This window comes from Ochotona curzoniae, unplaced genomic scaffold (genome assembly GCF_017591425.1).
Source record: "Ochotona curzoniae isolate NIBS_2020 unplaced genomic scaffold, NIBS_Ocur_1.0 contig_523, whole genome shotgun sequence".
Taxonomy (NCBI): domain Eukaryota; kingdom Metazoa; phylum Chordata; class Mammalia; order Lagomorpha; family Ochotonidae; genus Ochotona; species Ochotona curzoniae.
In genome coordinates, this window is record NW_024466459.1 from 12,401,516 (window position 1) to 12,415,374 (window position 13,859).

The following is a 13,859-nucleotide window of genomic DNA, read 5'->3' on the forward strand; positions in this document are numbered from 1 at the left end:
TATGCCCTTACAATAAACATGCCTGTGGTGCACCTGACTTCGCAGGCTCCCGCACAGCCACGTGCAAATTGCTGGCGCCCTCTCCCACTAGGAGCCACCCCAGGCACTCCATAGTACTGGCACTCCACCTCTGGTAGCAAAGGCCCAAAGCTTGTGGAGGGATTTTTGGCTTGCTTTCTGTTTATTATCTCTCGACTCACTTGGGGTTGGGGAGAGGCAGTGGGTCATTCTATGAAGCAGTCCTATGGCTTGCCTGTATTTACTCCTTTGTAGTTTTTGATTATTTTCAATATTATTTATTTATTAAAGATTCATTTATTTTATTGGAAAGTCAGATATATAAAGAAGAGGCGAGACAGAGAGGAAGATCTTCCGTCCAATGATTCACTCCCCAAGTGAGCGCAACGGCTGATGCTATGCCAATCCGAAGCCAGGAGCCAGGAACCTCTTCCAGGTCTCCCATGCGGGTGCAGGGTCCCAAAGCTTTGGGCCGTCCTCAACTGCTTTCCCAGGCCACTAGCAGGGAGCTGGATGGGAAGTGGAGCTGCCGGGATTAGAACCGGTGCCCATATGGGATCCCGGTACATTCAAGGCTAGGAGTTTAGCCACTAGGCCATGCCACCAGGCCCGATTATTTCCAATATTATTTATGTAATTGAGAGGGATGCATGCCCATGTGGGGCTCTGGTTGGGGGGTTCAGGAATGGAGGAAGGCGGTGGGACACGTTTCAGGGGCTTTTCTTTTTCCCTCCTCTGTCTGCTGGGAGGGGAGAGGAGGGGGCCGCCCCTTGCTGTCAGACCACCTCAGCACCAGGGAGTGGGGGACGTCCTTTGATGAGGATTGGAGACCCGATATGGGGGTCCAGGGCGCCACCTGAGTCGTTTTGAGGATTCCGAGACGTTGTTGTTCCGGGAATGTTTGCAAGGTCCCAGTCCACCTTAGTGTGGTCACAGGCCCAGGAACGCGCTGCAAAGCTGGCCAGGAGGGTAGTCCAACCTGTCCAACTCTCCACCCTTGACGAGGCAGCAGACGTCCCCTGCTGGACCTGGCCGTCATGTCCCCTGTGTGCATCTGGACTTGCTGTCCACTGCACAGACATCAGCAACGAGGAGGCCCAGTCCTGACACATGCACTCAAGGTCGGACCACACAGCCTGTGGTTTTCCCTGTGGCCGGGGTCTGAGTCCAGTAGTCTAATAGGGGAGTCCCCCAAGGAACCTCATCTGGGGTGACCCCAGACTTGATTCGTGTGTGCCAGAAGTGCAGGTCAGGTTTGGTCCATCACCTGCACCAGCCAACACACACACTGGTGGATGCAGCTGCCTGGTCCCGTCTCTCACATGAACTGATGGGTGCTGTGGTCCAGCCAACCTGCCACAGTTCGGTCTCCAGTCATACCAGCAGGTGCCTGGCCTAGTCAGGGTGGCTCCCAACAACCCTCACCAGGCCCTCCCCCAACCCTGATTTTGGCATGTGCTGGCATGTGCTGCTGCCTAGCCCAGACCATCCCACATCCCATCTGGCTCTCGTGCATACCTGTGGGTGCTGCAGCCTGGCTTAGCTTACCCCAGCCCCGGTCCCAGCCCACCCATATGCCAGCAGGTGGCCCTTACTTGACCAGCAGTTGGCCCACCCCCAGCTCTGTCTCATGTTCGCCAGCAGAAAGTGCAGCCCAGCAGGGGTGTGCCCACAGTTCTACCAGGCCTGTTCCCAGCCCCGGATCTTGCACCTGCCAGAGTCACTGTGGCCCACCGTGACATGGCCAGCTCCTAGACTCAGCATTTTCCAGCAGGTGCAGCGGCCTAGGCCAGCCTGTTCCAGCCCCTCATTCATGTGAACTGGCAGGTGTTGCATCCAACCTTTGATTGTGCCAGTGAGTGCATGGATTGGCCCTTCCTGTCACACCTCCAGACCCACACATATACCGACGGGTGTTACAGTCCAGCCCAATCTGGCCTGGTCCCAGCCATGGTCCGGTGCTCCCCATCGGGAGCTGTGGCCTAGCATGGGCATTCCCCAAGTTCCCCTACCAGGACTGTTCCCAGCCCCAGATCCCATGAGTGCTGGTGAGTACTGTGGCCCCTCAGAGGTGAGCCCACAATTCCCCCCCAGAATCTGCCCACACATCCGATTCTGTCCCGTTCAACCTGACGTGGCCCAGCCCCTGCTCCGACGCTTGCGGGCAGGCACTGTAGCCTAGCCCAGCCAGGTAGGCCTCCAGCCCCATGTTTTTGGGTGCACCCGCGGGCAGCGGGCGATGCTACTTAGCCCAGACTGGTCTCCGACACGGTGGGTACCTTGGCCTGACCAGACATGCCCTCCGTTTCCCCTCTAAACCACGTCAGCTCCCGTGCCTACCAGCAAGTGCAGCAGCCCGGTCCGTGGAATCCCCAGGAGTCATTCCTCCCCTGTCACACATACCCTCAGCCGCTCCCACTCCAGTATGTCCCCAGGCCCCCCTCCCCGGCAATCTGCAGCTCCCAGGCCCAGGAGCTGGGTGTCATGTTCCATCTAGAGTTCTCCATCTTCCAGGATGGGGACTCTCTCTCCCTCTCTCTCTCTCTCCCACACACACACTCCCGACCCAGCTGGGAAAGCAGAGGACAGCCCTGTGTGGGGCCCGACCCCTAGACCCGAGGCCAGGATGGGGTCGCTGGCACACACACCCAGAGGAGGCGACCCCTGTGGCGCAGTGCATCAAGGCATCCCCTGCACTGCCGCCACAGGTTCGAGTCCCGGCTGCTCCCCTCCTGGTTCAGCCTGAGAAAGGCCCACGAGCTCTAAGCTGTGCGTGGAGGCCGAGCGTGTGAACACATTGAGCTCCCGGGTGTGTAGGAGTGAGGGCTCCAGTGGGATGTGCACTCCCACCCGGTTCCCAGAGAGATCCGGACGCCCGCTCCTCGCCCAATCCCCGCGCGTATCATCTGGTCCGTCCCCTTCGCAGCCTCACCCAATCCTCAAGCCTGTTATGGAGGCTTGCCTCCAGTCTCGCCCAATCCCCGGTTTGTCACCGCCCCTCGCCCAATCCCCGTGAGCGTCACCCAGCTCCGATCTCGTCCAATCCCCGCGCGCATCGCCGTCCTCTGCTCAATCCCAGCGTGGATTCCGGCAGTCCGGCCCGCCCCCCGCCCAATCCGCGCGGGGATTGCTTTCTGCCGCCGACGCCAGCGCCGTGCCCGGCTGAGGCCGGCGCGGGTCCTGGCGGGAATATGGAGGCGCTGCTGCGGCGGGAGCTGGGCTACAGCGCGGTGCGGGCCACGGGCCACTCGGGAGGCGGCTGCATCAGCCAGGGCCAGAGTTACGACACGGACAGAGGACGGGTGTTCGTGAAAGTGAACTCCCAGGCGGAGGTCCGCCCGGCGGGAGGCAGAGGGTGGGATCTCGGCGGGAAGGCTCCCGGTGCGGTCGGAGCCCGCGGGATGGCGCTGCCCCTCCGTCCTGCGGTCCTGCCCCTCCTGCCCCTCCGTCCTGCCCTCCTGCCCTTCTGCCCCTCCTGCCCCTCTGTCCTGCTCTCCTGCCCTTCTGCCCCTGCGTCCTGCCCTCCTGCCGCTCCGTCCTGCTCTCCTGCCCCTCCGTCCTGCCCCTCCTGCCTCTCCGTCCTGCCCCTCTGTCCTGCCCCTCCATCCTGCCCTCCTGCCCTCCTGCCCCTGCGTCCTGCCCTCCTGCCCCTCCGTCCTGCTCTCCTGCCCCTCTGTCCTGCCCCTCCTGCCCGTCCATCCTGCCCTCCTGCCCGTCCATCCTGCCCTCCTGTGCCTCCGTCCTGCCCTCCTGCCGCTCCGTCCTGCTCTCCTGCCCCTCCGTCCTGCCCCTCCTGCCTCTCCGTCCTGCCCCTCTGTCCTGCCCCTCCATCCTGCCCTCCTGTCCTCCTGCCCCTGCGTCCTGCCCTCCTGCCCCTCCGTCCTGCTCTCCTGCCCCTCCGTCCTGCTCTCCTGCCCCTCTGTCCTGCCCCTCCTGCCCGTCCATCCTGCCCTCCTGTCCGTCCATCCTGCCCTCCTGTGCCTCCGTCCTGCCCTCCTGCCCCTGCGTCCTGCCCTCCTGCCCCTGCGTCCTGCCCCTCTGTCCAGCCCTCCTGCCCCTTCAACCTGCTCCTCTGTCTGGCCGACACTTGGAGTTGCAACCGAGCACAGCCAGTCCTGTGTCTGTGAACTGGACCACCCCCTCCCGACGCTGCTCTCTACACCAGAACTGCAAAGTGGGGTCGCTGTTTTCCAAAGAAAATTCCCTGACAATTCTGCTTCGCAGTTGTCTTTCGCCTTAGCACCTGCAGCTCCCCTGTGGTAACAATACAGGACCACTCATTAGCTGCTAACTGACAATTGTGGCCGCAGTGGCTGGAGATGAGCCGATCCGAAGCCAGGAGCCAGGAGCCTCTTCTGTGTCTCCCACGTGGGTGCAGGGTCCCAAGTCTTTGGGTTGTCCTCTGCTGCTTTCCCAGGCCATGAGCAGGGAGACACGAACCGGCGCCCGTATGAGATGCCATTAGCCTATGCATCTGCCAGTGGGTCCTGAACTCTTATCTTTTGCAGCCAGACCCCTGAGAACACTTGAGTATGGAAGGGCAAAGTGGCGTGATAAGGGATGGAGCGACAGGGAGGTGATGTAAGGAGAGGAGGCCTGGTTGCTGTCCCGGGCTTTGGGTGCAGTGAGTGTCGCCTGTGTCAAACACGTCTCTGTGACAATGTTCCTTAGAAGGTGTTTTCAAGGGCAAGCGAGGGAAGACTTCCTTGAATTAAGCTGGGCCTTGAGTTGGAATCCTAGGCGTGACTGGGCTGGGAGGAACTGACCCGGCAAAAGATGGGGGAGGCAAAAGATGGGGGACTTGTGTCCCGGGCAGAGGTAACATGGCAGCGTCTCAGGGGGCAACCAGAGGCCAGGAAAGCCTTTGCAGGAGCATGTGTGTACATGTTGGGCTGTGTGTGCGTGGGCAGGCCTGAGTGATCACTCTGGGGAGGGTGGGCCGTGTGCGTGGGCAGGCCTGGACGGTCACCCTGGGGAGGGTGGCAGAGTTGGGAAGAGCTGGGTCGCTCCCTGAAGGGACTGCTGTGTCGGGCAGTAGGAGTCGGGTCGCCATGGCCCACGGGATGAGGAGGATGTGGTGATTTCCACTGCCAGCAGAGTGGCCCAGACATGAGCGTTCCCAGCCTCCCGGTGCCGCCTGTCTGTGGAGCAGCAGTGTGTCCAGGGTGTGGTCTGAGACATCAGGGACAGGTCTGGTCAAGTCCGGGATGGGGGTCTTCTGGGTGGCCTGTGGCCCTTGTTGACATGGGCTCCGCCCGAGCACCAGGGCAGCAGGACAGGGAAGGGCGGCCGTGGCTATGCACCTGTCGCCTCCCCTGCTCTCACTCCAACGCCTTGTCCTCTACAGGCCAGAAGGATGTTTGAAGGTGAAATGGCCAGCCTGACTGCCATCCTGGACACAGGCACTGTGAAAGTGCCCCAGCCCATCAAGGTCCTGGACGCCTCGGGGGGCGGCAGCGTGCTTGTGATGGAGCACGTGGACATGCAGCATCTGAGCAGGTCTGTGTCTGCTCAGTACATTCCAGGCAGAGCTGTGTGTCTGTGTGTCACCTGCTCAGCTGTGCGTCTGTGTGTGTCACCTGCTCAGCTGTGTGTCTGTGCATGTCACCTGCTCAGCTGTGTGTCTGTGTCACCTGCTCAGCTGTGTGTGTGTCACCTGCTCAGCTGTGTGTGTGTGTCACCTGCTCAGCTCTGTGTGTCACCTGCTCAGCTGTATGTGTCTGTGTCACCTGCTCAGCTGTGTGTCTGTGCATGTCACCTGCTCAGCTGTGCGTCTGTGTGTGTCATCTGCTCAGCTGTGTGTGTCACCTGCTCAGCTGTGTGTGTGTCACCTGCTCAGCTCTGTATGTCACCTGCTCTGTGTGTCTCTGTGTATGTGTATGAATCCCTATGTGTGAGTGGCACTTTTTCAGCTGTTCCCTCTTGCTTTGACAGTCATTCTGCGAAGCTTGGGTCCCAGCTGGCAGATCTACACCTTGACAATAAGAAGCTTGGAGAGATGGTCGTGAAGGAGGCTGGCACCGTAGGTAGGACATCTGTGTACGCTGTGGGGGCTACCTGAAGGAAGTTGTTAGTTTGTGTGGGCTGAGGATTGGCCAGGCCGGAGCCTCATAAGAATCTGACTCGTGTGGATGGCAGGACCCATGAGTGTGACCCTCAGACCACAGGGAAGTAAGCAGAGAGTGAGTGAGTGTGAGGAGGCACGGTAAATGTGAGGAAGCATGGTGAGTGAGGAAGCACAGTCAGTGAGGAGGCACATTGACTGAGTGTGAGGAAGCATGGTGAGTGTGAGGAAGCATGGTGAGTGAGTGTGAGGAAGCATGGTGAGTGTGAGGAAGCATGGTGAGTGAGTGTGAGGAAGCATGGTGAGTGTGAGGAAGCATGGTGAGTGAGTGTGAGGAATCATGGAGATTGTGAGGAGGCATGGTGAGTGTGAGGAAGCACGGTGAGTGTGAGGAAGCACGGTGAGTGTGAGGAGGCATGGTGAGTGTGAGGAAGCACGGTGAGTGTGAGGAAGCACGGTGAGTGTGAGGAAGCATGGTCAGTGTGAGGAAGCATGGTGAGTGTGAGGAAGCATGGTGAGTGTGAGGAAGCATGGTCAGTGTGAGGAAGCATGGGCAGTGTGAGGAAGCATGGGCAGTGTGAGGAGGCACGGTGAGTGTGAGGAAGCACGGTGAGTGTGAGGAGGCACAGTGAGTGTGAGGAAGCACGGTGAGTGTGAGGAAGCACGGTAAATGTGAGGAAGCATGGTGAGTGAGGAAGCACAGTCAGTGAGTGTGAGGAAGCATGGTGAGTGTGAGGAAGCACGGTGAGTGTGAGGAAGCACGGTGAGTGTGAGGAAGCATGGTCAGTGTGAGGAAGCATGGTCAGTGTGAGGAAGCATGGTCAGTGTGAGGAAGCACGGTGAGTGTGAGGAAGCATGGTGAGTGTGAGGAAGCATGGTGAGTGTGAGGAAGCATGGGCAGTGTGAGGAGGCACGGTGAGTGTGAGGAAGCACGGTGAGTGTGAGGAGGCACAGTGAGTGTGAGGAAGCACGGTGAGTGTGAGGAAGCACGGTAAATGTGAGGAAGCATGGTGAGTGAGGAAGCACAGTCAGTGAGTGTGAGGAAGCATGGTGAGTGTGAGGAAGCATGGGCAGTGTGAGGAAGCATGGTGAGTGTGAGGAAGCATGGTGGGTGTGAGGAAGCACAGTCAGAGAGTGTGAGGAAGCACAGTGAGTGTGAGGAGGCACGGTGAGTGTGAGGAAGCATAGTGAGTGTGAGGAAGCACAGTCAGAGAGTGTGAGGAGGCACGGTGAGTGATTATGAGGAAGCATGGTCAGTGTGAGGTGCTCTCTCTGGGGGAGTTACCTCTGCTTTGTGGCTTTCACACGGTGTGTGTCCCCTGGGTGGTTGTTGACCTGCATCTGTTGTCAGTGTCCCGTTGTGTGGACGGCCACGTGAGGCTCCCGTCTCTCCTCCCAGGGCGGGGAAGCGGGCGTGCAGAGCGGCCCTTCGTGGACCAGTTTGGATTTGATGTGGTCACTTGCTGTGGATACCTCCCGCAGGTGGGTGGGCCCTGGTTTCCTCCTCACAGGAGCTCTTGTTGCTGGGAATTATGCACCCCGTTTTCTTTGTGGGCTTGTGAGGCCCAGAAGTGTCTATCTTATGTTCACTAGCCTCTCAGAGCAGCGTGCCAGGACCTGGCATCCAGTTACATGGCTCTGCTCACCTCACCCAGGAACAGCGGCCCAAGAGAGGGTGCTGGGTTGTATGCATGGATGGGCAGGGGTTCTGCTCCTCTGAAGCCTTGCCTTGGCATCCGGGGGCCCGTAGGCTTGTGGGGCAGAACCACTATTTAGGGGATTGTCCTAAAAGGGCCTTGGTCTTGGGGCTCTGTCTTGCCCACTCCAGGGAGCCGTCAGGTAGGGCCTCTGCCTACACGCTGGTCCTTCGGGGCTGTGGAGAGGTCGCTGTGACCCCATGCCAACCTAGCCATGGTGCCCTCCTCAGCGCTGCCCTGTGTCCCCTGCCCTCTCACACAGTGTCCCCTTCCACTGTGGGATATTCTGGGCTTCAGGTCTGGCGTTGTCCCTGTCGCCCATTCAGGTGAATGACTGGCAGAAGGACTGGGTCATGTTCTTCACCCGGCAGCGCATTCAGCCCCAGATGGACATGTTGGAGAAGGGATCTGGGGACAGGCAGGCTCTGGAGCTCTGGTCCGCTCTGCAGGTAAGCCATGCATGCCTGGTCCATGGGGCAGCCCTGTGTCTGCAAGTGTCCCTCTGAGCTGCGGCCTCCGAGTGCCCTGCTGGGCTTCCCTGGCCCAGGTGGGAGCCCTGCTGAGACGCTGTTCTCCCCCCAGCTGAAGATCCCGGAGCTGTTCCAGGGCCTGGAGATCGTCCCGGCCTTGCTGCACGGGGACCTCTGGGGCGGCAATGTGGCTGAGAACTCCTCCGGGCCCGTCATCTTTGATCCGGCTTCTTTCTACGGCCACTCAGAGTATGAACTGGCGATAGCTGGAATGTTCGGGGGCTTCAGCAGCGCCTTCTACTCTGCCTACCATAGCAAGGTCCCCAAGGCCCCAGGCTTCGAGAGGCGCCTCCAGCTGTACCAGCTCTTCCACTACCTGAACCACTGGAATCATTTTGGGTCCGGGTACAGGGGCTCCTCCCTCAACATCATGAGAAATCTCATCAAGTGAGCTGCTCGAGGGGAGCCCAGTCCTCCCCAGAGCGCCCTGGGGCCCCTATCACTTTCAGGTTTCTGTGTCATCGTCATGAATTCTTCCCCACCTTCTCGCACAGCTGGAATGGCTTAGGACCCACCAGCAGCTCCTTCCCAAGCCTGGCTGGTAAAGTGCACCAGGGGACAGGTTCTTGTCCCGAAGCTGCACTGTTAACGATCAGAGTCGTGGCCTGTGAGGCCTGTGCCCCTGAGCCTCGCTGCTGTTCCAGAGACCTGGGAGAGGCCACAGCCTGGGGAGGGACCCAGTGCGCAGGGAAGCTGTATGCCAGCTCTGCCTCCCTCATATCCAGGGGCGCCTCGTGATGGGCAGGATGGGTGTCCGAGGGCCCAGGGGGTGTCCTGCTGGGTGTCCGAGGGCCCAGGGCGCCTCCTGCCTGGGTGTCCGAGGGCCCAGGGCGCCTCCTACCTGGGTGTCCAACGGCCCGGGGGCATCCTGCCCTGGTGTCTGAGGACATTCCGTTTCTCTTCACATTCCCTCCCGGCTGTTTGTGTGCTGCTGGCTGGCTTTGCCAAGCTGGCTGCACTCTGCAGCATCCCAGGTAAGTGCACAGCACTGCTGGGCCAGCCCCTCTTGAGGCCGCCTGGCCAGAGTTCCCTTGTGGCATTCCACCTGTATCTATTTGCTCAGCAGCCTTTGCAACCCTAACCCAGAGGCACCCGACTAGATTTCCCTCGCGGCTTTCTACCTGTATGTGTTTGCTCGGCAGCCTTTGCAACACCTTGTGGCAGCAGACAAGTACAGGTTGTTTTCTGAATAAAGAAGGCGCAGGTGCAGCCCAGAGCAGATGTGTTATTCAGCGCCGCTCCGCTTCTGACGGAAACCAGCAGAGGGAGAGGCCAGGCAGCTGGGGGAGCTGTGCCCGGGGAGCACGGAGCTCTGGCTAAGGCACCCCAGAGAGGCCTCTGCACAGGACGTAAAGTGGGAGGGTCAGTGTCTCCTGGGCTGCCGGTCAGTAGAAGGAGAGGATGCCTTCAGGGTTCTGGTCTTGTCAGAAAGGGGAATGAGACCCTGGCGACTGCTGGACATGATGGTGAATCAGCCCTGACCCTGGGGTCTGTGTGCTTGTCCCTGGTGGTCACTGCAAACATGGGGTCCAGGGTGGTCCAGACCTGAGGCCTTACTCATCATTCTGGCAGGAAGCTGAGCCCGGGCTCCTCTGATGGTTAGCAGCAGTAGGTTGCCTTGTGGCCTGGGAAGCCTCATGCACGTGGGCCTGCTTGTTTAGTCTAGAGGGTGTTCAAGGAAGAGCCAGACTGGGGCTGGCACAGTGGTGCAGCATGCTAACCCTCTGTCTTGTGGCCCTGGGATCCCGTAGAGGTGCTGGTTCAAGTCCTGGCTGCTCCACATCTCATCAGCTCTGCTTGTGGCCTGAGGGGCAGCGGAGGATCGTCCTTAGGGTCAGCTCAGCCTTGGTCTTTGTGGCCTTTTGGGAGTTGAGCCAGCACATAGAAGAATCTTCTCTGTAAAACCTACTTTTCAAAAAAAGAGTTGGGCTGGCATAGTATGCAAAGCACCCCTGTGACACATCCCATGTGGGCACCAGTTTATCTGGTCTGTCTCTCTGCTGATAACAAGCAGCACAAGATACCCAGGTCAGTGGTGGCCTAGCAGTTAAAGTCCTTGCCTTGAACGTGCTGGATTCGCATATGGGTGCTGGTTCTAATCCTGGAAGCCCTGCTTCCCATCCAGCTCCCTGCTTGTGGTTTGGGAAAGCCGTTGAGGACAGCCCAGAGTCTTGGCACCCTGCACCTATGTGGGAGACCCGGAAGAAGCTCCTGGGTCCTGGCTTCAGAATGGCTCAACTCCAGGCATTGCAGCCACTTGAGGAGTGAATCAGTGGACAGAAGATCTTCCTCTCTTGACTATGCAAAAAAATATATATATCCAGGTCCTTGGGCCCCTGCACCCCGTGCAAGACCCCCAATGGAGCCCCTGGCTCAGCTCTGGCTGTTGTGCCTACTTAAGGAGTGGACCAACAGATAGGTCTGGCTCTCGTGCATATTTTAGATACATAATCCTTAAAAGTGTTTTGCTTTTTTTTTTAAAGATTTATTTTTATTATTTTTTTATTGGAAAGGCGGATATACAGAGAGGAGAGACAGAGAGGAAGATCTTCCGTCCAATGATTCACTCCCCAAGTGAGCGCAACGGCTGATGCTATGCTGATCCGAAGCCAGGAGCCTCTTCCGGGTCTCCCACATGGGCGCAGGGTCTCAAAGCCTTGGGCCGTCCTCCACTGCTTTCCCAGGCCACAGGCAGGGAGCTGGGTGGGAAGCGGGGCTGCCGGGATAGAACCGGTGAACATATGGGATCCCGGGCGTGCAAGGCGAGGACCTTAACCACTGCGCCACCACGCCGGGCCCGTGTTTTGTTTTTTTAAAAGATTTAATTAGTTTTCTTGGAAAGGTAGATTCACAGAAATGAGAGACAGAGAAAGATCTACCATCTGCTTGTCCACTCCTGAAGTAGCCACAGCTGCTGGAGCTGAGCTGATCCAAAACCAGGAGCTTCTTCCAGGTCTCCCACGCGGGTGTAGGGTCCCAAGGCTTTGGGCCATCCTCCACTGCTTTCCTAGGCCACAAGCAGGGAGCTGGATGGGAAGTGGGGCCATTGGGACAAGAACTGGTGCCCACGTGGGGTCCTGGCATGTGCAAGGTGAGGACTTAGCCACTGGGCTGCCGTGCTGGGCCAAAGTGCAGTTATTAAATGTGACAAACACTGCAGCATTACAGACTGCCTCTTGTGCTGTGACAGTTTCTGCCACAGCTCACTGCATGCCTCTCTGAGGTTGCAGCCTGCTGGGCTGAGCAGGAGCCGTGGGGTGGCCGCACTCTCCTCTAGTATTGCCCAGGTGATGGATGGGGCCATTGTGGAGTTGTTCCTGCCACCCAGGCTGCCTCCCACTGCAGACCCAACAGGGACTTATACCCAAATGCCCATTGACCCACTTGAGGCTACAAGTTGTGTGTTTTTGTTGTTAAGATTTATTTATGGGCCCGGCGCGGTGGCGCAAGTGGTTAAGGTCCTCGCCTTGCACGCCCAGGATCCCATATGTTCGCCGGTTCTAATCCCGGCAGCCCCGCTTCCCATCCAACTCCCTGCCTGTGGCCTGGGAAAGCAGTCGAGGACGGCCCAAAGCTTTGAGACCGTGCACCCGTGCGGGAGACCCAGAAGAGGCTCTTGGCTTCGGATTGGCATAGCATCGACCGTTGAGCTCACTTGGGGAGTGAATCATTGGACGGAAGATCTTCCTCTCTGTTTCTCCTCTCTGTATATCCACCTTTCCAATAAAAAAATAAAAATAAATCTTTAATTAAAAAAAAAGATTTATTTATTTTGGGGTGAATCAAGATGGTGGAATAGGGTAAGGACATATTTAAACGGACGGAGAAGCATTTAACCAGAATGAAGCAGAGAGGACATATTTCAGGAAATACGAAAGGACAGAACAACAGCAGAGGGGTACCTGGAGACTGACAGACACAGGAAGCAGCAGGCACAGCAGTGTGATGTTGCAGTGAATGATATTCCAGCACGGCGATCTAAACTCCACCAGCAGCCGGAACTCCACCAGCAACCAGGTGGGAAGGGACTTTCACTGGGAGCTTGGGAGGTGAACCCAGACGGGGAACTGTCTGTCCTGCTGGTCCGTTTGATTTGACCAGGAGCAGAGAGACAGAGCAGCAGATCCCAGGCGGGCAGTGCGAGAACAGCGAGGATTTCATAGCCCAGTCAGCCCCCCCTAGAGCTGAATTGGGCGCCATTTTGCCTAAGGAGGAAAGGGCAAGGGAAAGGACTGAGCATGCTCTGAGAGGGAGTGAGCTCATTTCTGACTTGGTGAACTGCAACGACGTGGCATTCTATGGGTTCCACCCAGGGCAGGTCTGGGTAGCCCTCGAATCTGACAGCCAGCAGATCAAGAACTGTTGTGGTAGCACATCGGGCGCCATTTTGCGCACTGTGGCAATAGCTTTGGGACTGCAGGGGACAACAGTGAACTGCGCATGTGCTGAGCTTGCGAGAACTCGCTGAGGTCCCGCAGGAAAATAATACCAACTGTGGCATTGTACCGGTTGTACAGGTCCATGTGGCACCCAGACCTAGCGTCCAACAAGTTCCGACAAGATCAGTGCCACCAACAACCTAACTAGATAGTCCACCTGGTGTCTCTTTAATCCTGGAACCCACTCCAACCAGAAGAGGGAGAAAGGTTGCAGAGACAACAGTGCAGCCTCATCACGGTATCACAGGAGGTGGAGAGTGGTGAGCCAAGAGCTGGGGCTGTGGAGACCATGGTGGATATCTGACATAAGAACCCAGACTTGGAACTCGCTGGAGGTTGTGGCACAAGTGGCTGCAAGCAAAAAGTTGTGTACCAACTGCAATAAGTAAAATCGCATTGTAGACCTGTGGGTCACACAACTTAGAAACCTGCCCCAAGAAGAAGACTCTGCTAACAATGATCAAGAGCAAAGGAAGAGACAAAGGCACAATGAATATTACTGAAAACTCCCCTGCAAAGGAGCAAAACCCTATGCCAACCTCAGAGTTAACTGAGGAAGACATTGAGAAAATGGGGACACAGAATTCATAAGACTCATTTTAAAGATTCTGGTCAAAAATGAGAAGTTAATGCAAGAGTTCAAAGAATTTAAGGAAGCAGTAAAGCAAATCAAGACTGGAATATCAGAAATTAAGAACACAGTAAAGCAAATTACAAGTACAGTGGAGAGTCTTCAAAATAGAATGAAGCAAGCGGAAGAAAAAATCTCAGAATTGGCAGATATCTCCTGTCACCAGGGGGAAGCAAACAAAAAGCTGGAAGCAGAGCTGGATCAGGCCAAAAAAAGTATTCAAGAATTGAAAGACACTATTAAGAGGCCAAATATAAGAGTTATGGGAGTCCTGGAAGGTGCAGAAAGAGAAGCTGAGTTTGCAAATGTATTTAATCAAATAATCAAGGAAAATTTCCCTAATCTGGAGAAAGAATTGGGAAACAAGATCCAGGAGGGACACAGAACTCCCAACAGGCTTGATCAAAAGCTATCTTCACCAAGACATATGATTATCAAGCTCTCTTCAATTGAACATAAGGAAAAGATCCTTAAATGTGC

At 57.2% G+C, this 13,859-nt stretch overlaps 1 protein-coding gene across 5 annotated transcripts; it reads left to right on the top strand.

The window, feature by feature from the left end:
* The first annotated feature begins 3,196 nt into the window (after nt 1-3,196).
* On the top strand, nt 3,197-9,518 carry LOC121162675 (fructosamine 3 kinase related protein). 5 transcript variants are annotated; one of them, XM_040989902.1, is made up of 6 exons: nt 3,197-3,350; nt 5,366-5,517; nt 5,953-6,044; nt 7,482-7,564; nt 8,106-8,228; nt 8,362-9,518. In XM_040989902.1, the coding sequence occupies exons 1-6, from the start codon at nt 3,210-3,212 to the stop codon at nt 8,698-8,700; spliced, it is 930 nt and encodes a 309-aa protein (XP_040845836.1). In that variant the 5' UTR covers nt 3,197-3,209; the 3' UTR covers nt 8,701-9,518. The 5 variants fall into 5 exon arrangements, with proteins under 5 accessions (XP_040845836.1, XP_040845838.1, XP_040845839.1 ...); XM_040989904.1 differs by lacking the exon at nt 3,197-3,350 and adding an exon at nt 4,111-4,277; XM_040989905.1 differs by lacking the exon at nt 3,197-3,350 and adding an exon at nt 4,592-4,642.
* Nucleotides 9,519-13,859: the final 4,341 nt, after the last annotated feature.